Source organism: Pongo abelii, chromosome 9 (genome assembly GCF_028885655.2).
Source record: "Pongo abelii isolate AG06213 chromosome 9, NHGRI_mPonAbe1-v2.0_pri, whole genome shotgun sequence".
NCBI lineage: Eukaryota > Metazoa > Chordata > Mammalia > Primates > Hominidae > Pongo > Pongo abelii.
This window is the reverse complement of record NC_071994.2, coordinates 11574399-11596120: the sequence shown is the minus strand read 5'-3', so window position 1 is coordinate 11596120 and position 21722 is coordinate 11574399. Positions and strand designations below refer to the sequence as shown.

Below are 21722 nucleotides of genomic sequence, written 5' to 3'. Positions count from 1 at the left end.
CAAATAGATGCAATAAAAAATGATAGAGGGGATGTCACCACTGATCCCACAGAGATACAAACTGCCATCAGAGAATACTATAAACACCTCTATGCAAATAAACTAGAAAATCTAAAAGAAATGGATAAATTCCTGGACACATACCCCCTCCCAAGACTAAACCAGGAAGAAGTTGAATTCCTGAATAGACCAATAATGGGCTCTGAAATTGAGGGAATAATTAAAAGCCTAGCAACCAAAAAAAATCCAGGACCAGGCAGATTCACAGTCGAATTCTACCAGAGGTACAAAGAGGAGCTGGTACCATTCTTTCTGAAACTACTCCAATCAACAGAAAAAGAGGGAATCCTTCCTAACTCATTTTATGAGGCCAGCATCATCCTAATACCAAAGCCTGGCAGAGACACAACAAAAGAAGATAATTTCAGACCAATATCCCTAATGAACATCGATGTGAAAATCCTCAATAAAATACTGGCAAACCGAATTGAACAGCACATCAAAAAGCTTATCCACCATGATCAAGTGGGCTTCATCCCTGAGATGCAAGGCTGATTGAACATACAAAAATCAATAAACGTAATCTGTCATATAAACAGAACCAACGATAAAAACCACATGATTATCTCAATAGATGCAGAAAAGGCCTTTGACAAAATTCAGCAGCCCTTCATGCTAAAAACTCTCAATAAATTAGGTATTGATGGGACATATCTCAAAATAATAAGAGCTATTTATGACAAACCCACAGCCAATATCATACCGAATGGGCAAAAACTGGAAGCATTCCCTTTGAAAACTGGCACAAGACAAGGATGCTGTCTCTCACCACTTCTATTCAACATGCTGTTGGAAGTTCTGGCCAGGGCAATCAGGCAGGTGAAAGAAATAAAGGGTATTGAGTTAGGAAAAGAGGAAGTCAAATTGTCCCTGTTTGCAGATGACATGACTGTATATTTAGAAAACACCAAAATCTCCTTAAGCTCATAATTAAGCAAAGTCTCAGGATACAAAATCAATGTGCAAAAATCACAAGCATTCCTATTCACCAATAACAGCCACACAGAAAGTCAAATCATGAATGAACTCCCTTTCACAATTTCTTCAAAGAGAATAAAATACCTAGGAATCCAACTTACAAGGGATGTGAAGGATCTCTTCAAAGAGAATTACAAACCACTGCTCAACCAGATAAAAGAGGACACAAACAAATGGAAGAACATTCCAGTCTCATGGATAGGAAGAATCAATATTGTTAAGATGGCCATACTGCCCAAGGTAATTTATAGATTCAGTGCCTTCCCCATCAATCTACCAATGACTTTCTTCACAGAATTGGAAAAAAACTACTTTAAACTTCATATGGAACCAAAAAAGAGCCCACATTGCCAAGACAATCTTAAGCCAAAAGAACAAAGCTGGAGGCATCCTGCTACCTGACTTCAAACTATACTGCAAGGCTACAGTAACCAAAACAGCATGGTACTGGTACCAAAACAGAGATATAGACCAATGGAACAGAACAGAGCCCTCAGAAATAATGCTACATATCTACAACTATCTGATCTATGACAAACCTGACAAAAACAAGAAATGGGGAAAAGATTACCTATTTAATAGTGCTGGGAAAACTGGCTAGCCATATGTAGAAAGCTGAAACTGGATCCCTTCCTTACACCTTATACAAAAATTACTTTAAGATGGATTAAAGACTTAAATGTTAGATCTAAAACCATAAAAACCCTAGAATAAAACCTATGCAATACCATTGAGGACATAGGCATGGGCAAGGACTTCATGTCTAAAACACCAAAAGCAATGGCAACAAAAGCCAAAATGACAAATGGGATCTAATTAAACTCAAGAGCTTCTGCACAGCAAAATAAATTACCATCAGAGTGAACAGGCAACCTACAGAATGGGAGAAAATTTTTTCAATCTACTCATCTGACAAAGGACTAATATCCAAAATCAACAATAAACTCCGACAAATTTACAAGAAAAAAACAACCCCATCAACAAGTGGGCGAAGGATATGAACAGACACTTCTCAAAAGAAGACATTTATGCAGCCAAAAGACACGTGAAAAAATACTCATCATCACTGGCCATCAGAGAAATGCAAATCAAAACGACAATGAGATACCGTCTCACACCAGTTAGAATGGCAATCATTAAAAAGCCAGGAAACAACAGGTGCTGGAGAGGATGTGGAGAAATAGGAACACTTTTACACTGTTAGTGGAACTGTAAACTAGTGGGATCTAGAACTAGAAATACCATTTGACCCAGCTATCCCATTACTGGGTATATACCCAAAGGATTATAAATCATGCTGCTATAAAGACACATGCACACGTATGTTTACTGTGGCACTATTCACAATAGCAAAGACTTGGAGCCAAGCCAAATGTCCATCAATGATAGACTGGATTAAGAAAATGTGGCACATATACACCATGGAATACTATGCAGCCATGAAAAATGATGAGTTCATGTCCTTTGTAGGGACATGGATGAAGCTGAAAACCATCATTCTCAGCAAACTATTGCAAGGACAAAAAACCAAACACCGCATGTTCTCACTCATAGGTGGGAATTGAACAGTGAGAACACATGGACACAGGAAGGGGAACATAACACACCAGGGCCTGTTGTGGGGTGGGGGGAAGGGGGAGGGATAGCATTAGGAGATACACCTAATGTTAAATGACGAGTTAATGGGTGCAGCACACCAACATGGCACATGTATACATATGTAACAAACCTGCACGTTGTGCACATGTACCCTAAAACTTAAAGTATAGTAAAAAAAAAAAAAAAGAAAATGTGGCACATAGACACCATGGAATACTATACAGCCATAAAAATGATGAGTTCATGTCCTTTGTAGGGACATGGATGAAGCTGGAAATCATCATTCTCAGCAAACTATCACAAGGACAAAAAACCAAACACCGCATGTTCTCAAGGATAGGTGGGAGTTGAAAAATGAGAACACATGGACACAGGAAGGGGAACATCACACACCGGGGTCTGTTGTGGGGTGGGGGGAGGCGGAGGGATAGCATTAGGAGATATACCTAATGTTAAATGATGAGTTAATGGGTGCAGCAAACCAACATGGCACATATATACATACGTAACAAACCTGCACGTTGTGCACATGTACCCTAAAATTTAAAGTATATTTTAAAAAAACACCAAAAGCAATGGCAACAAAAGCCAAAATTGACAAATGGGATCTCATTAAACTAAAGACCTTCTGCACAGCAAAAGAAACTACCATCAGAGTGAACATGCAACCTGCAGAATGGGAAAAAATTTTTGCAATCTACCCATCTGACAAAGGGCTAGTATCCAGAATCTACAAAGAACTTAAACACATTTAGAAGAAAAAATCAAACAACCCCATCAAAAAGTGGATGAAGGATACGAACAGACATGCCTCAAAAAAGGACATTTATGCAGCCAACAGACACATGAAAAAATGCTCATCATCACTGTCCATCAGAGAAATGCAAATCAAAACTGCAATGAGATACCATCTCACACCAGTTAGAGTGGCGATCATTAAAAAGTCAGGAAACAACAGGTGCTGGAGGGGATGTGGAGAAATAGGACTTTTACACTGTTGGTGGGACTGTAAACTAGTTCAACCATTGTGGAAGACAGTGTGGCGATTCCTCAAGGATCTAGAACTAGAAATACCATTTGACTCAGCCATCCCATTACTGGGTATATACCCAAAGGATTATAAAACATTCTGCTATAAAGACACATGCACACGTATGTTTATTGCAGCACTATTCACAATAGCAAAGACTTGGAACCAACCCAAATGCCCATCAATGATAGACTGGATTAAGAAAATGTGGCACATATACACCATGGAATACTATGCAGCCATAAAAAATGATGAGTTCATGTCCTTTGTAGGGACATGGATGAAACTGGAAACCATCATTCTCAGCAAACTATCACAAGGACAAAAAACCAAACACTGCATGTTCTCACTGATAGGTGGGAATTGAACAATGGGAACACTTGGACACAGGGTGGGAAACATCACACACTGGAGCCTGTCATGGGGTGGAGGGTTGGCGGAGGGATAGCATTAGGAGATATACTTAATGGAATTGATGTGTTAATGAGTTAATGGGTGCAGCACACCAACATGGCACATTTATACATATGTAACAAACCTGCATGTTGTGCACATGTATCCTAGAATTTAAAGTATAATAAAAAAAGAAAAATTTACAGTGAACACCATATTCTATGATAAAAGTCTGAAAACTTTTCCTTTGAGATCAGGAACAAGGCAAGGATATCAATTTTTGCCGTTTCTGTTTAACATAGAACTGAAAGTTCTAGCCAGAGGAATTAGTCATGGAAAAAGAAACAAAAGGCATCTACATTGGAAAGGAAGGAGCAAAATTATTTTTGTTTGCAGATAATATGTTCTTATATGTAAAAAATTGTAAAGGTTCCACAAAAGCTGTTAAATGAATTCAGGAAAGTAGCAGAATACAAAGTCAACATGCAAAAATCAGTTTCATTTCTGTACACTAACAATAAACAGTTTGAAAGGGAATTACAAAAATACATATACAATAGTATCAAGAAGAATAAAATACTTAGAAATTAACTGATGAGGTAAAAGTTTTGTAGAATGAAAATTACAGAACACTGCTGAAAGAAACTAAAGAAGACACCATAGAAATACATTCAGTATTTCTGGATTGGAAGACTTAATATTGTTAAGATGTTAATACTACCTGATACAATTGACAGATACAATCTCTATCAAAATCTCATTGGCATTTTTGTTTTGCAGAAGAACTCATCCTAAAAGTTGGACAGCTTTTCAACAAATAGTGCTAGGAAAACAAATGGTGCATGCCAAAAAAATGGAGGTGGATTTTTCCCCAACCATATATACAAAATTAACTAAAACTGGATCAAATACCTAAATGTCAGACCTAAAACTCTAAAAGTTTTAGAAGAAAACACAAGGAAAATTTTCACAATATATATTTAGCCATGATTTCTTGGATATGACAGCAAAGGCACAGGCAACAAAAGAAAAAATAGGCAAACTAGGCTTCCTGAATAATGTAAAAAATTGTGCATTGAGACACTATCAACTGAGTAAAAAGGTATCCCACAGAATGGCAAACAACAACAAGAACAACAAAAACGCATAAAAACTGGGAAAAGGACTTAAATAGACATTTATCTAAAGGGAATATATGAGCACTTGAAAGGATACTTATTGAAAGATAGTTTTGCCAGGTGTGGAATTCCTTTTTTCCAAGTTTTATTTTAGATTCTAGGGGTACATGTGCAGGTTTGTTACAAAGGTTTATTGCATGATACTGAAGTTTGGAATACAATTGAAGCCATAACCCAGGAAGTGAGCATAGTACCAATAGATAGTTTTTTCAACCCTTCCCTCCCTCCCTCTCTTCACTTTCTAGTATTCCCCAGAGTCTATTGTTTTCATCTTTATGTCTGTGTGTACCAAATGGGTAGCTCCCACTTACAGGTGAGAACAGGTAATATTTGGTTTTCTGTTTCTGTATTAGTTGGCTTAGGATAATGGCCTCTAGCTGCATTCATGTTGCTGCAAAGAAAGTGATTTATTTTATTTTATTATAGTTTAAGTTCTAGGGTACATGTGCACAACGTGCAGTTTGTTACATAGGTATACATGTGCCATGTTGGTTTGCTGCACCCATCAACTGGCCATTTACATTAGGTATTTCTCCTAATGCTATCCCTCCCCCAGCCACCCACACCCCAACAGGTCCTGGTGTGTGATGTTCCCCACCCTGTGTACGAGTGTTCTCATTGTGAGAACATGCAGTGTTTGGTATTCTGTCCTTGTGACAGTTTGCTGAGAATGATGGTTTCCAGCTTCATCCATGTCCAGCAAAGGACTTGAATTCATCATTTTTTATGGCTGCATGGTATTCCATGGTATATATGTGCCACGTTTTCTTAATCCAGTCTATCATTGATGGACATTTGGGTTGATTCCAAGTCTTTGCTATTGTGAATAGTGCCACAATAAACATATGTGTGCATGTGTCTTTATAGTAGCATGATTTATAGTCCTTTGGGTATATACCCAGTAATGGGTTCACTGGGTCAGATGGTATTTCTAGTTCTAGATCCTTGAGGAATCACCACACTATCTTCCACAATGGTTGAACTAATTTACACTCCCACAAACAGTGTAAAAGTGTTCCTATTTCTCCACATCCTCTCCAGCATCTGTTTGCTGACTTTTTAATGATCGCCATTCTAGCTGGTGTGAGATGGTATCTCATTGTGGTTTTGATTTACCTTTCTCTGATGACCAGTGATGATATGCATTTTTCATGTGTCTGTTGGCTGCATAAATGATTTCTTCTGAGAAGTGTCTGTTCATATCCTTTGCCCACTTTTTGATGGGGTTGTTTGTTTTTTCTTGTAAATGTGTTTAAGTTCTTTGTAGTTTCTGGATATTAGCCCTTTGTCAGATGGGTAGATTGCAAAAATTTTCTCCCATTCTGTAGGTTGCCCGTTCACTCTGATGGTAGTTTCTTTTGCTGTGCAGAAGCTCTTTAGTTTAACTAGATCCCATCTGTGAATTATGGCTTTTTGTTTCCATTGCTTTTGGTGTTTTAGTCATGAAGTCCTTGCCCATGCCTATGACCTGAATGGTATTGACTAGGTTTTCTTCTAGGGTTTTTATGGTTTTAGATCTAACATTTAAGTCTTTAATCCATCTTGAAGTAATTTTTGTATAAGGTGTAAGGAAGGGATCCAGTTTTAGCTTTCTACATATGGCTAGCCAGTTTTCCCAGCACCATTTATTAAATAGGGGATCTTTTCCCCATTTCTTATTTTTGTCAGGTTTGTCAAAGATCAGATGCTTGTAGATGTGTGGTGTTATTTCTGAGGCCTCTGTTCTGGTCCAATGGTCTATATCTCTGTTTTGGTACCAGTACCATGCTGTTTTGGTTACTGTAGCCTTGTAGTATAGTTTGAAGTCAGGTAGCATGATGCCTCCAGCTTTGTTCTTTTGGCTTAGGATTGTCTTGGCAATGCGGGCTCTTTTTTGGTTCCATATGAAGTTTAAAGTAGTTTTTTCCAATTCTGTGAAGAAAGACATTGTTAGCTTGATGGGGATTGCATTGAATCTATGAATTACCTCGGGCAGTATAGCCATTTTCATGATATTGATTCTTCCTATCCATGAGCATGGAATGTTCTTCCATTTGTTTGTGTCCTCTTTTATTTTTTTTGAGCAGTGGTTTGTAGTTCTCCTTGAAAAGATCTGTCACATTCCTTGTAAGTTGGATGCCTAGGTATTTTATTCTCTTTGAAGCAATTGTGAATGGGAGTTCACTCATGATATGGCTCTCTGTGTGTCTGTTATTGGTATATAGAAATGCTTGTGATTTTGCACATTGATTTTGTATCCTGAGACTTTGCTGAAGTTGCTTATCAGCTTAAGGAGATTTTGGGCTGAGATGATGGAGTTTTCTAAATATACAATCATGTCATCTGCAAACAGAGAATTTGACTTCCTCTTTTCCTAATTTAATACCTTTATTTCTTTCTCCTGCCTGATTGCCCTGGCCGGAACTTCCAACACTATGTTGAATAGGAGTGGTGAGAGAGGGCATCCTTGTCTTGTGCCAGTTTTCAAAGGGAATGCTTCCACTTTTTGCCCATTCAGTATGATATTGGCTGTGGGTTTGTCATAAATAGCTCTTATTATTTTGAGATACGTTCCATCAATACCTAGTCTATTGAGAGTTTTTAGCATGAAGTGTTGTTGAATTTTGTCAAAGGCCTTTTCTGCATCTATGGAGATAATCATGTGGTTTTATCGTTGGTTCTGTTTATGTGATGGATTATGTTTATTGATTTGCATATGTTGAACCAGCCTTGCATCCCAGGGATGAAGCCGACTTGATCGTGGCGGATAAGCTTTTTGATGTGCTGCTGGATTTGGTTTGCCAGTATTTTATTGAGGATTTTCACATCGATGTTCATCAGGGATATTGGTCTAAAATTCTCTTTTTTTGTTGTGTCTCTGCCAGGCATTGGTATCATGATGTTGCTGGCCACATAAAATGAGTTAGGGAGGATTCCCTCTCTTTCTGTTGTTTATAATAGTTTCAGAAGCAATGGTATCATCTCCTCTTTGTACCTGTGGTAGAATTTGGCTGTGAATTTGTCTGGTCCTGGACTGTTTTTGGTTGGTAGGCTATTAATTATTGCCTCAATTTTATAGCCTCTTATTGGTCTATTCAGAGATTCAACTTCTTCCTGGTTTAGTCTTGGAAGGGTTTATGTGTCCAGGAATTTATCCATTTCTTTTAGATTTTCTAGTTTATTTGCATAGAGGTGTTTATAGTATCCTCTGATGGTAGTTTGTATTTCTGTGGGATCGGTGGTGATACCCCTTTATCATTTTTTTTTGCATCTATTTGATTCTTCTTTCTTCTTTATTAGTCTTGTTAGCAGTCTATGAATTTTGTTGATTGTTTCAAAACACCAGCTCCTGGATTCTTTCATTTTTTGAAGGATTTTTTGTGTCTCTGTCTCCTTCAGTTGTGCTCAGATCTTAGTTATTTCTTGCCTTCTGCTAGATTTTGAATTTGTTTGCTCTTGCTTCTCTAGTTCTTTCAGTCTGCATCTTTTAATTGGGGCATTTAGCACATTTACATTTAAGGTTAATATTGTTACGTGTGATTCCCAGCACTTTGGGAGGCTGAGGCAGGTGGATCACAAGGTCAGGAGATCGAGACCATCCTGGCTAACATAGTGAAACCCCGTCTCCACTAAAAATACAAAAAAAAAAATAGCTGGGCGTGGTGGTGACCACCTGTAGTCCCAGCTACTTGGGAGGCTGAGGCAGGAGAATGGCATGAACCTGGGAGTCAGAGCTTGTATTGAGCCGAGGTTGTGCCACTGGACTCCAGCCTGTGTGACAGCGAGACTCCGTCTCAAAAAAAAAAAAAATATATATATATATATATATATATTTATACACACACATATAGTTACATGTGACTTTGATCCTGTCATTGTGATGTTAGCTAGTTATTTTGCCTGTTAATTGATGCAGTTTCTTCATAGCATCGATGGTCTTTACAAGTTAGCATGTTTTTGCAGTGGCTGGTACCGGTCGTTTCTTTCCATGTTTAGTGCTTCCTTCAGGAGCTCTTGTAAGGCAGGCCTGTTGGTGGCAAAATCTCTCAGAATTTGCTTGTGTGTAAAGGATTTTATTTCTCTTTCACTTATGAAGCCTAGTTTGGCTGTATGTGAAATTCTGGGGCCGAAAATTCTTTTCTTTAAGAATGTTGAGGCCGGGCATGGTGGCTCACACCTGTAATCCCTGCACTTTGGGAGGCTGAGGCGGGCAGATCACGAGGTCAGGGGATCAAGAACATCCTGGCTAATGCAGTGAAACCCCATTTCTACTAAAAATACAAAAATTAGCTCAGCATAGTGGCACATGCCTGTATTCCCTGCTACTCGAGAGGCTGAGGCATGAGAATCACTTGAACCCAGGAGGCAGAGGTCATAGTGAGCCAAAATTGTGCCACTACACTCCAGCCTGGGCAACAGAGTGAGACTCCATCTCAAAAAAAAAAAAAAAAAAAAAAGAAACGTTGAGTATCGGCCCCCTCTCTCTTCTGGCTTTTGGGTTTTTGCCGAGAGATCTGCTGTTAGTCTGATGGGTTTCCTTTTGTGGGTAACCCGACCTTTCTCTCTGGCTGCCCTTAATATTTTTTCCTTCATTTCAACCTTGGTGAATCTGACAATTGTGTGTCTTGGGGTTGCTCTTCTTGAAGAGTATCTTTGTCGTGTTCTCTGTATTTCCTGAATTTGAATGTTGGCCTGGGGACCAACATTCCCCAACAATTTCTAGGTTGGGGAAATTCTCCTGGATAATATCCTGAAGAGTGTCTTTCCAACTTCGTTCCATTCTTTCCATCACTTTCAGGTACACCAATTAAACATAGATTTTGTCTTTTCACATAATCCCATATTTCTCAGAAGCTTTGTTCACTTCTTTTTACTCCTTTTTCTCTAAACTTGCCCTCTCACTTTATTTCATTAATTTGATCTTCAATCGCTGATACCCTTTCTTCCACTTGATTGAATCGGCTATTGAAGCTTGTGCATGGGTCACGAAGATCTCATGCCATGGTTTTCAGCTCCATCAGGTCACTTAAGGTCTTCGCTACACTGTTTAGCCATTCAACTAACCTATTTTCAAGGTTTTTAGCTTCCTTGTGATGTGGTAGAATATGCTCCTTTAGCTCGGAGAAGTTTGTTATTATTGACCTTCTGAAGCCTACTTCTGTTAACTCATCAAAGTCACTCTCCATCCAGCTTTGTTCTGTTGCTTGTGAGGAACTGCAATCCTTTGGAGGAGAAGAGGCACTCTGGTTTTTAGAATTTCCAGCTTTTCTGCTCTGTTTTCTCCCCATCTTTGTGGTTTTATCTACCTTTGGTCTTTGATGTTGGTGACCTACAGATGGGGTTTTGGTGTGGATGTCCTTTTTGTTGATGGTGATGCTATTCCTTTCTGTTTGTTAGTTTTCCTTCTAACAGCCACGTCCCTCAGCTGCAGGTCTGTTGGAGTTTGCTGGAGGTCCACTCCAGACCCTGTTTGCCTGGGTATCCCCAGTGGAGGTTTTGCAGAACAGCAAATATTGTAGAACAGCAAATATTGCTGCCTAATCCTTCCTCTGGAAGCTTCATCGCAGAAGGGCACCTGCCTGTATGAGGTGTCTGTCAGCCCCTACTGGGAGGTGTCTCCCAGTTAGGCTACACAGGGTTCAGGGACCCACTTGAGGAGGCAGGCTGTCCATTCTCAGTGCTCATACACTATGCTGGGAGAACCACTGGTCTCTTCGAAGCTGTCAGACAGAGACATTTAAGTCTGCTGAAGTTTCTGCTGCCTTTTGTTCATCTATGCCCTGCCCACAGAGGTGGAATCTAGAAAGGCAGTAGGCCTTGCTGAGCTGTGGTGGGCTCCATCCAGTTCGAGCTTCCTGGCCACTTTATTTACCTACTCAAGCCTCAGCAATGGCAGACACCCCTCCCCCCACCAGGCTGCTGCCTTGCAGGTCGATCTCAGACTGCTGTGCTAGCAGTGAGCAAGGCTCCGTGGGCATGGGACCCAGCGAGCCAGGCACGGGAGAGTATCTCCTGGTCTGCTGGTTGCTAAGACCTTGGGAAAAGCACAGTATTTAGGTGACAGTGTCCCATTTTTCCAGGTAGAGTGTCATGGCTTCCCTTGGCTAGGAAAGGGAAATCCCCCAACTGCTTGCACTTCCCAGTTGAGGCAACACTGCGCCCTGCCTTAGCTCACCCTCCATGGGCTGCACCCACTGTCCAAGCAGTCCCAGTGATATGAACCAGGTACCTCAGTTAGAAATGCAGAAATCACCTGTCTTCTGCATCGATCACGCTGGGAGCTGCAGCAGACCAGAGCTGCTCCTATTCGACCATCTTGGAATGGAAGACCTGGTTTTGTTTTTTTTTATATGGGCAGATGTAGAATTCTCTGTTGACAGATTTTTTTTTTTCAGGTTTACTTGTACAAATAGCACCAGAGGACCCCAGCCCCATGCAGATGGCAGCCTGTTGGGGGGGGTGCACCATTCCTTCTGTCCTCACATTGGTAGACAGAGATATCCACTCTGAAGTCTTTGTAGGGGCTTGGGCACCTTTGGGAGCCTGAGCTGGACCTGAAGCTGGAGCTGCAGCCTGGGCCTTGGTTTAACCCTTGGCCTTGGCCTTTGGCTGGCAGAGCCCGAGCCCCTTGACAATGTGGGCAAGAGCCTACTTCCCAAGCTTGGGGTGGGCAATGTAGGCAAGTCAATTGAGCCTGTGGCTGACACTCTTTGGGATCTTGGGCTTAACTTCCTTGGGTTTTATGAGGGCCTTGATAGCACTGGCATGTGCACTCATGGCCTTGGCATTGTTGACCTGCATCTTCTTTAGGCCCTTCTTGATATGCTTCTTGGCAAAGCACATATTCTTCAGGAATTTGGGGTCCACACCCTTAAGAGATTCATATCTTTGTGATCAGGGTTTCTTGATACCATTTCTGTGCCATTTTTGGGACTGGTTGTGTTTGGTATGGTTCTTGGACTTGGTTATATCTGCACCTTAAGCCGCAGCTCCTGAAGCACCTAGAACCAGAAGGCTTGGCAGATTTTTTTTTTCAACACTTTGAATAATTAATCCCACTCCCTTGCAGACTCTGTGTTTTCTGTTGATAAATCAACTATTAATCTTATTGAGGATCTCTTGTCCATGATGAGTTAGCTTTTCTTTTGATGGTTTTAAAAATCTGTCTTTGGATTTTGGTAGTTTGATTATACTGTGTCTAGGTGTGGATCTTTTGAGTTTATCTGAATTGCAGTTTTTGAATTTCTTGGGTGTGTAGATTAATGTTTCCAACATATTTGTTTTATCAGCCATTATTTTTTAAAATATACTTTGTTCCTTTTTCTCAGCCCTCGCCTTCTGGGACTACAAAATGCATATGTTGATACCCTTGATAGAGTCTCACATGTCAAAGCTCTGCTCCTCCTTACTTATTTTATTCACTGAACTGGATAATCTCAATACTCTGTCTTCAAATTTACTGCTTATTTTCTGCCTGCCCAACTCTTTTGTTTAGACCATCCAATAAATTTTCACTTCTGAACATTTCAACTCTAGAATTTCTATTTGGCTCCTTTTAAACATTTCCATCTTCACTGATGTTTTCTATTTGGAGACACCTTTTTTTTGTATTTTTTTGTCACTTATTTAGACATGGTTTTCTTTAATTCTTGAGCATATTTAACTTAGTTGATTCAAATCCTGTGTCTCATAAGCCAACATCTGGCTTGTCAGGTATAGTTTGTACTGATTGCCTTTTCTTCCTGTGTAGAAGTCATGCTTTCATGTTTTCTTCCATGGCTCCTTTGTTGAAAACTAGGCCTTTTAAACATATAGTATAACAATTCTGGAAATCATATTCTTCCCTCTTTCTCAATGTTTGTTGTTGTTGCTGCCTGTTTTGGTGGTTGTTTGTTTGGTTAGTGGCTTTTTGTGAATGAATTCTGTAAAATTGGTATTTGTCATGTGTGGCCACTGAATCTCTACTTGATTAGCTTAGTGCTCAACTATTAATTGTCTGCAAACAGTACTTCTCCTAGTCTTTATTGAGAGGCTCTGAGTATGTGACACTCAGTCAGGAAGTTTACATCTCTGCCTCAGCCTCCACCGACTGCATATGCAGAGCCCCAAGATCATCCAGAGGTGAGAGCTTAGGGACTTCCCCTTTCACCACATCTACCTCTTCTACCTTTGCCACCCCTGAGATAGCAAGACCAACTCCTCCTCTTCTTTCCTCTCCTCAGCCTACTCAACATGAAGATGTTAAGGATTAAGACCTGTATGATAATCCACTTCCACTTAATGAATAGTAAATATATTTTCTCTTCCTTATGCTTTTGTTAATAACATTTTCTTTTCTCTAGCTTACTTTACCATAAGAATATAGTATATAATGCATACAACACACAGAATATGTGTTAATAACTGTTTATGTTATTGTTAAGGCTGCCGGCCAACAGTAGGCTATAAGTAGTTCAGTTTTTAGGGAGTCAAAATTTATATTTGCAGATTTTCAAGTGCATGGGGTGTTGGTGCCCCCAACACTCTGCATTGTTCAAGGGTCAACTGTATTTTGTTCCTCAGCTTCTAATTTTCAACTCTTTTTTTCATTATATTATTTTCCCAAATTGTTATCCATCACTTCAGACAGCTGTGACCTCAAAACATTTGTCAGTAAATATGTTTGACAAATGCCTTATGAGGGGAGCCTTCTCACACTAGGCAACTTTGAGTCAGGTCAGATAGAGACAGCCTTCCAAATAGGGTCTTAGGGGAGCCAGCAGAAAGGTATAATAGTGACAGCTTTTTGTGAATGAGGCTTTGAAATAACTCAAGCTCTGTCCTTCTCCCTCTAGTACCAAGAAAGTTAGCTGTTATTTTTTCAAGGCTACAGCATAGCTGGAGAGTAGGAACTGAAACTAAGATATGTTAAAAACATCCCAATGTTCACTTTCTTACTGGGACTCAGTTTTCCTTCAACAAAAGATTCCCTAAATTGCTGCAAGTCTTTGGTTAATTTTCAGAGTTCTGAAAGAGATGATTTTGACAACTTTTTGCTAGTTTTGTGTTGCTTTTGTGGAGGAACCAATTTTTGGAGATCCTACTCTGTCATGTTCCCTGAAGTCACCCCCATCCTAACTCTTGGTGCTAGAGACAACATGCTCTTCTAATTTTAAATAGTTATGTAGATAAATTTATTGTCTTTTCCTTATATTCAATCTCAGTTACAATGACAAAAGCCCCCAAATTATCTCCATCACATAATATTCCAAAAGTTAGATAAATAATACATTTGCTTCAAAAATAAGTGGGTTTTTTTTCTATTAAGAAAAATAATTTCATGATAATTCCATGTCTAAAATAATGAATGCAAAGTGCCAGCCTCCCCACATATAGTGTCATCCTATTCCATTGTTTGCTTCTCAGGTGACACAATAGGTACTATGGGCATCAGGGCTCAGGACTAGACCAGAGACCAAACAGATCCTAGGTGTCAGAATTTTCCTCTCTATGTCTACCATAGCCTCCCTTACAGGCAAAGAATGTGGAGATTGTTCATACCAAGAGGACAAGAAGAGGACAATTATGGGTGTAGACACGGTCAGTTGCAATACGCGCCAGTCCTGAATGGCAAAAGCCAGCCCTCCTAGGAGCATCTGCCCAACACTGTAGGAACATAATAGCACCATTATTGCCATAGATCGCGACTGGGGCAATGTCCACTCTAAGCCTGGAAGAAAACATATACATAATAATAATTTTAGACAAATGGTAATTTCAAGGTCAATTCAAGACATGGAGATGATAAAATGCTCAAATTATTGACTTACTGAGAATAAAAGTGTTTCCCAAAATAGTCATGGTGGAGAACCCTGCCAAGAAGCGCAGTATGCAGTAAACAAGGAAGGTGGGAGCGAAGGCTGCACAGGTGTTAGAGATGGCCAACTGAAGGAAACACAATTTGCATATGATCTTCCGTCCAACCCTAAGAAATATTAAACCAGATAAGATTACTTAGGAACAAAAATAACATGTGGAAAACTTGACAAACAATGGCACATCTTGAAATTAGAATAAATGTTTAACAAGTGAAACATGGTGCTTGACACCAGGTGGCATAATTATATTAGTGAGCAGCAAAAATCACAGATGTAACCCTCCCTATTTGTCAGTATGAGAGAGTTGTCAAAGCTCTCACCAAACTATCCCTGGGAGGACTCTTTTGCCATATAAAGCCATGTAAAAGAAGATGAAATATGAGAAGTTGCCTCATATTTCCCAAATGTTTGTTCGACAAAACATATGCATTTAGGATAGCGAATATGTGTGTTGTGTTTAGAGCACTGAGGAGGGAAATCCAGAGATCTGTTCTTGGGTCTCTGCCCTGTCCAGGTAAAAGCTAAACTTATTTGAAAGGAAGAGTGGAAAGACAATAAATCAAAGTTGCAGATAAGCTGCACAACAACCACTCAGCTATGTCTAGATTTACAGGCCTTGGGAAATGTGTTTCAGCCCTATAGAAAAAAATTCAGCAACTGTTCCCCTCAGTGCAGAAACTGGTAGAAAGTTTACAGAGGAGAGGATGAGGTAAGGCAGAGAATTAGAAACAAAGAAGGGGAAGATAAACATAGAAAAGAGCAGTATGTGTGTCACAGAGTGGCAGGAAGGGCAGGCACCCTTTCTAGAGTTAACTTTAACCAAATTACATGAGTTGATACTAAATTCTCAGTAGTATTAGCATACAAACAAACTTTAGTTTTGGACACCTTTTCTGTAATTTTTGTTACCCTAGTAGTATATTTATGTCATGATTACTCTTATAAAATGTCTTACTCTGAGTGTTTAATACAGAATATATTTTATTACTAAATTTGTATGAGGCAACTTAGAGTAGAATTATCTTTAAAAAAGATCTATGATATAGGACATGATGGAGAAGGGATCATGGGAAAACTGAGAAATAAAAACACAATAAGTACAATGAGAATGTATATATCCTCAAAAAAAATCTCATGGTAGTGGTTGCTCCTGGATGAGAGGGAGTGATAAATAGGTATATGTAGCACAGGACATTTTTAAGGAGATGCTCTGATGGTAGATACATGACATTATACTTTTGGCAAAACCCATAACACTGTACAACACAAACATTGAGCCCTGAGATAAACTATGAACTTTAATCAATAATGTATCAATATTGGTCTATCAATTGTAATAAATGTATCACACTAGTGCAAAATGTTGGTAATATGGGAAACTTTGTGGAAGGGATTATATGGGAACACTCTGTACTTTCTACTCATTATTTCTGTAAACCTAAAATTGCCATAAAAATTAAAGCCTATTAGTAAAAAAAATTCTCATAGTAAAGAAACACATATTGAGATGTTAATATTAGAAATAGGTGTGTTAGGAATACTGTTGTTAGGAATTCATCACTGGAAATGAGAATAGGAAAAAATTGTTGGGGGATCACTATGAAGAGCTATGAAATAGTTTGAAGCAGCAGACTAGATATGCACATGAAACTAGAGGTAGATCTCAAAAACAGTGGTGAATGACAAAAGTTAGAAAGAGATTGGATACCTTTTATGTAAATTAAAATACCTGCATACCCAATGATATCACACATTTTTTTAGCTTGAACAAATAAAAACATTAATAATAAACACATGAGAAAGCCCTTTATGGTGAAAGATGGGAATAGAAACAAATGGGGTAGACGTGAAGAGTTACACAAGCATGAAAGAGGCCTTGCCCAAATTAACGAAGATATTGCCTCACAAATAAGGAAAATGATTAAGTGAATCATTTTCGTTCATTAAAAGTACAGATGGTACAGAGTCTGGCTAGATATTTACCATCATTTTTCTTTTTAAAGGCCTACTGGAAGAAAGCATTTCTTGTAATTCAATGTAGTTACCATGGGGATTTACTTGGATGTGGCAAGTAATATATGCTAACTCCAGACCTGACCATAAAAGGTTCACTGTAGTCTTACACACTCTTTCATAGAAATTAAAGGCCTGCAATAAATGGCCCTGGTTCTCCGAGCTACTGTCTGAAAGATGGGTGCCCTGTAGAGTCATTCCACCATATCTGACTAAAACATCAATGAGGATTATCCTTTCATTAAGGTAACTGTTTAAGATTTTGGGCAGCTAACTCTCATGACTAATGTGGTAGGGCTAAGATGAAGATGGTGTTTAATGAAGATAAACAGAGAAGGTTCATGTACATTTAAAAATTAATTAATTTATTTATTGAGACGGAGTCTTGCTCTGCCACCAGGCTGGAGTGCGGTGGTGCCATCTCGGCTCACTGCAACCTTCACCTCCTGGGTTCAAGCCATTGTCCTACCTCAGCCTCCCAAGTAGCTGGGACTACAGGCACCCATCACCATGCCCAGCTAGTTTTTTTGTGTGTGTATTTTTAGTACAGACGGGGTTGCACCATGTTGGCCAGGATGGTCTTGATCTCCTGACTTCGTGATCCGCCAGCCTCGGCCTCCCAAAGTGCTGGGATTACAGGCGTGAGCTACTGTGCCCGGCCTATATTCTTAAATTAACAAATAGTAATTGTACATATTCATGGGATATATAGTGATGTTTCAATACTTATAATGTACAGTAATCAGAATGGGGTGATTAGCATATCTATCTTCTCAAAACATTTATCATTTCTTTGTGTTGGAAACATTAGATATCCTCCTTTGAGCTATTTGAAACTATATATATTATTGTTAACTAAAGTAATCCTACAGTGGTATAGAATACTATGTGCATGTTTTGATTGGAGGAGGAAGAAGAAGAGGCAAAGAGCATCTAGAATGAAAAAGTTGTGTCAGTCTTGATTTGGTTTAATGAACTTACATTAAGGTGAAAATGAATGCTAGTGAAAAAAGAATGAAGGCACAGTTGTATACTACAGTGCATAATGAAAAAATCTGGGTAGCTTTGAAACCTGAAAAAGAAAGAAGTCAAGGCTGGAAAACTTGATTAATAAGGTAAGAGAATGCCAATGCCAGTCACAGTGATGTAAAATGGTGATCATATGGTGAGTTCCTGCTTTAGACAGAGTTTAATCTACTTGATATCACTGGTCTCTATCCACATTTTTTTCCTGAGTTACCCCTCCCACTTTCATAACTATGAAAATATTCATATGCTAATAAATTCTAAATTATTATCTCTAGCTTTGACCTCTTCTGTGACCTGAATATCCATTATATGCAACTGTCTACCTGAAACTCCATATGCATGTCTAATAGGCAACTCTGACCCAGCAAGTCCAAAGCATACATCTTGACTTTCTTCTCCAGATTTGCTTCCTTTCTAGTCTTCTCTCATCTTGTATAGCGGCATCAGAATTTACTTGTTTGCTCAGTCCAAAAGCCTGATATCCCCTTGGATTCTTCTATTTCTCTTCCTAGCAGTCCCCCAATAGTGGAAAATATTCTAAACTTATCAGTAACTCTTATTGTCTCTACCTCTAAAACATTTTACAAATCCAACTCTATCTTACCATCTCCCTTGATACCCCTTTAATTTACATTCTTATGATCTTTCCTCTGGACTATTTCAACAGCCTTTTAAATGGTCCTTGCTACTACTCAGTGGAGGAGTAAGTCTTTAAAAAGGTTTTATTGTAAAATTCCCTTTAAAAATAAAGATTGAGAAATTTACTGAGAGTAACTTGGGTGAAGGCACCACCAGATAGGAGTCAAGGAAGAGATCTTTGAGGGGGTGAAATTTAAATTTGAGTAAATAGAAGGTATAGGCTGAGCTATGTGCAGAAAAAAGAATATTATGGCCAGAAGGAACAGCAAGCGTAAATGCTACATGATGGGAACCAGCTTGATGTCTTGAAGACTAGCAGAAAATGGAAGAAGGGAATAGATTAGGTGAGAAAGGGATACAGCAGCCAGATCTCAGAGCTGGCAAGATTTATGATAAGAAAACTTAGATTTTATTCTAAGTGCAATGGAATACTATTGAGTGTCATCTAGGTCCTGGGGGGAAGAAAGACAGAAAAAACTTTCAAGCTTGAGAAGGCACAGATAATGAGATAAATTCGATGTATGGATTAACTGTGTGATATTAACAGGAGTCAAATACTAGCAGATGGTTCTTTTTAGAGAAGTGAGCAACATATTCTTAAAGGTTTTGTAACAGAACAAGGTAGTTATTTGTTAGAAATGCAGAAGTTCCTTCATTTGATAGGAGGTTGAACTTGATAACTTCTAGAGTTCCTTTACTATCTTCCAAAATATCCCTTTACTATTTTAGATCTGTTAGGGTCATCTTACAAATCTGAGCCATGGTTATTGAAATAAATTATTTTACAACTGGTCTCCTGGCTGCCACTATTAGCTCTTACTAACAATCTTTTCAACTCAACTGTCACAAACCCAATCATTGTTATATCCCTTATTAAACATTTCATTGAAGTTTATTTTTCATTAAAATTTTTTTTATTATACTTTAAGTTCTAGGGTACCTGTGCAGAATGTGCAGTTTTATTACATAGGTATACAAGTGCCATGGTGGTTTGCTGCACCCATGAACTCGTCATCTACATTAGGTATTTCTCCTAATGCTACTCCTCCCCTAGCTCTGCACTCCCCAACAGGCCCTGGTGTGTGATGTTCCCCTCCCAGTGTCCATGTGTTCTCATTGTTCAACTCCCACCTGTGAGTGAGAACATGCGGTGTTTGGTTTTCTGTTCCTGTGTTAGTTTGCTAAGAATGATGGTTTCCAGCTTCATCCATGTCCCTGCAAAGGACATGAACTCATCCTTTTTTATGGCTGCATAGTATTCCATCATCTATATGTGCTACATTTTCTTAATTCAGTCTATCATTGATGGACATTTGGGTTGGTTCCAAGTCTTTGCCATTGTGAATAGTGCCGCAATAAACATACTTGTGCAGGTGTCTTTATAGTAGCATGATTTATAATCCTTTGGGTTTATACCAAGTAGTAGGATTCTGGGTGAAGTAATATTTCTGGTTCTAGATCCTTGAGGAATCACCACACTGTCTTCCACAATGGTTGAACTAATTTACATTCCCACCAACAGTGTAAAAGTGTTCCCATTTCTCCACATCCTCTCCAGCATGTTGTTTCCTGACTTTTTAAATGATTGCTATTCTAACTGGCGTGAGATGGTATCTCATTGTGGTTTTGATTTGCATTTCTCTGATGGCCAGTGATGATGAGCGTTTTTTCACGTGTCTTTTGGCTGCATAAATGTCTTCTTTTGAGAAGTGTCTGTTCATATCCTTCGCCCACTTTTTGATGGGGGTCGTTTTTGTTTTGTTTTGTTTTTGTTTTTTTTGTTTTTATTTATTTATTATTATTATACTTTAGGTTTTAGGGTATATGTGCGCAATGTGCAGGTTAGTTACATATGTATACATGTGCCATGCTGGTGCGCTGCACCCACTAACTCGTCATCTAGCATTAGGTATATCTCCCAATGCTATCCCTCCCCCCTCCCCCCACCCCACAACAGTCTGACGTTTGTTTTTTTTCTTGTAAATTTGTTTAAGTTCTTTTTAGGTTCTGGATATTAGCCCTTTGTCTGATGGATAGATTGCAAAAATTTTCTCCCATTCTGTATGTTTCCTGTTCACTCTGATGATAGTTTCTTTTGCTGTGCAGAAGCTCTTTAGTTTAATTAGATCCCATTTGTCTATTTTGGCTTTTGTTGTCATTGCTTTGGTGTTTTAGACATGAAGTCTTTGCCTGTGCCTATGATCTGAATGGTATTGCCTAGGTTTTCTTCTAGGATTTTTATGGTTTTAGGTCTTACTTTTAAGTCTTTAATCCATCTTGAATTAATTTTTGTATAAGGTGTAAGGAAGAGGTCCAGTTTCAATTTTCTGCATATGGCTAGCCTGTTTTCCCAATACCATTTATTAAATAGGGAATCCTTTCCCCATTGCTTGTTTTTGTCAGGTTTGTCAAAGATCAGATGGTTGTAGATGTGTGGTGTTATTTCTGAGGCCCCTATTCTGTTCCATTGGTCTATATATCTGTTTTGGTACCAGTACCATGCTGTTTTGATTACTGTAGCCTTTTAGCATAACTTGAAGTCAGGTAATGTGTTGCCTCCAGCTTTATTCTTTTTGCTTAGGATTTTCTTAGCTATGTGGGGTCTTTTTTGGTTCCATATGAAACCTAAAGCAGTTTTTTCCAATTCTGTGAAGAAAGTCAGTGGTAGCTTGATGGGGATAGCATTGAATGTATAAATTACTTTGGGAAGTATGGCAATTTTCACAGTATTGATGCTTTTTATCCATGAGCATGGAATGTTTTCCCATTTGTTTGTGTCCTCTCTTATTTCTTTGAGCAGTGGTTCTCCTTGAAGAGGTCCATCAGATCCTTTGTAAGTTGTATTCCTAGATATTTTATTCTCTTAGTAGCAATTGTGAATGGGAGTTCACTCAGGATTTGGCTCTCAGTTTGTCTGTTATTGGTGTATAGGAATACTTGTGATTTTTAAAAATTATACCTTAAGTT

The 21722-nt window shown here is 38.9% G+C and overlaps 1 protein-coding gene and 1 pseudogene across 1 annotated transcript in view; both read right to left on the bottom strand.

Annotated features, from left to right (window-relative positions):
• Positions 1-21722, bottom strand: part of SLC22A24 (solute carrier family 22 member 24) — a gene marked incomplete at its 5' end in the record, with an annotated part of 54711 nt that overhangs the window by 10221 nt on the left and 22768 nt on the right. The window contains 2 exon segments of the mRNA NM_001131889.2: positions 14758-14926; positions 15027-15181. Of these exon segments, the coding sequence (NP_001125361.1) occupies positions 14758-14926; positions 15027-15181 (324 nt within the window).
• LOC100442813 (large ribosomal subunit protein eL29-like) lies at positions 11521-12974 on the bottom strand (annotated as a pseudogene).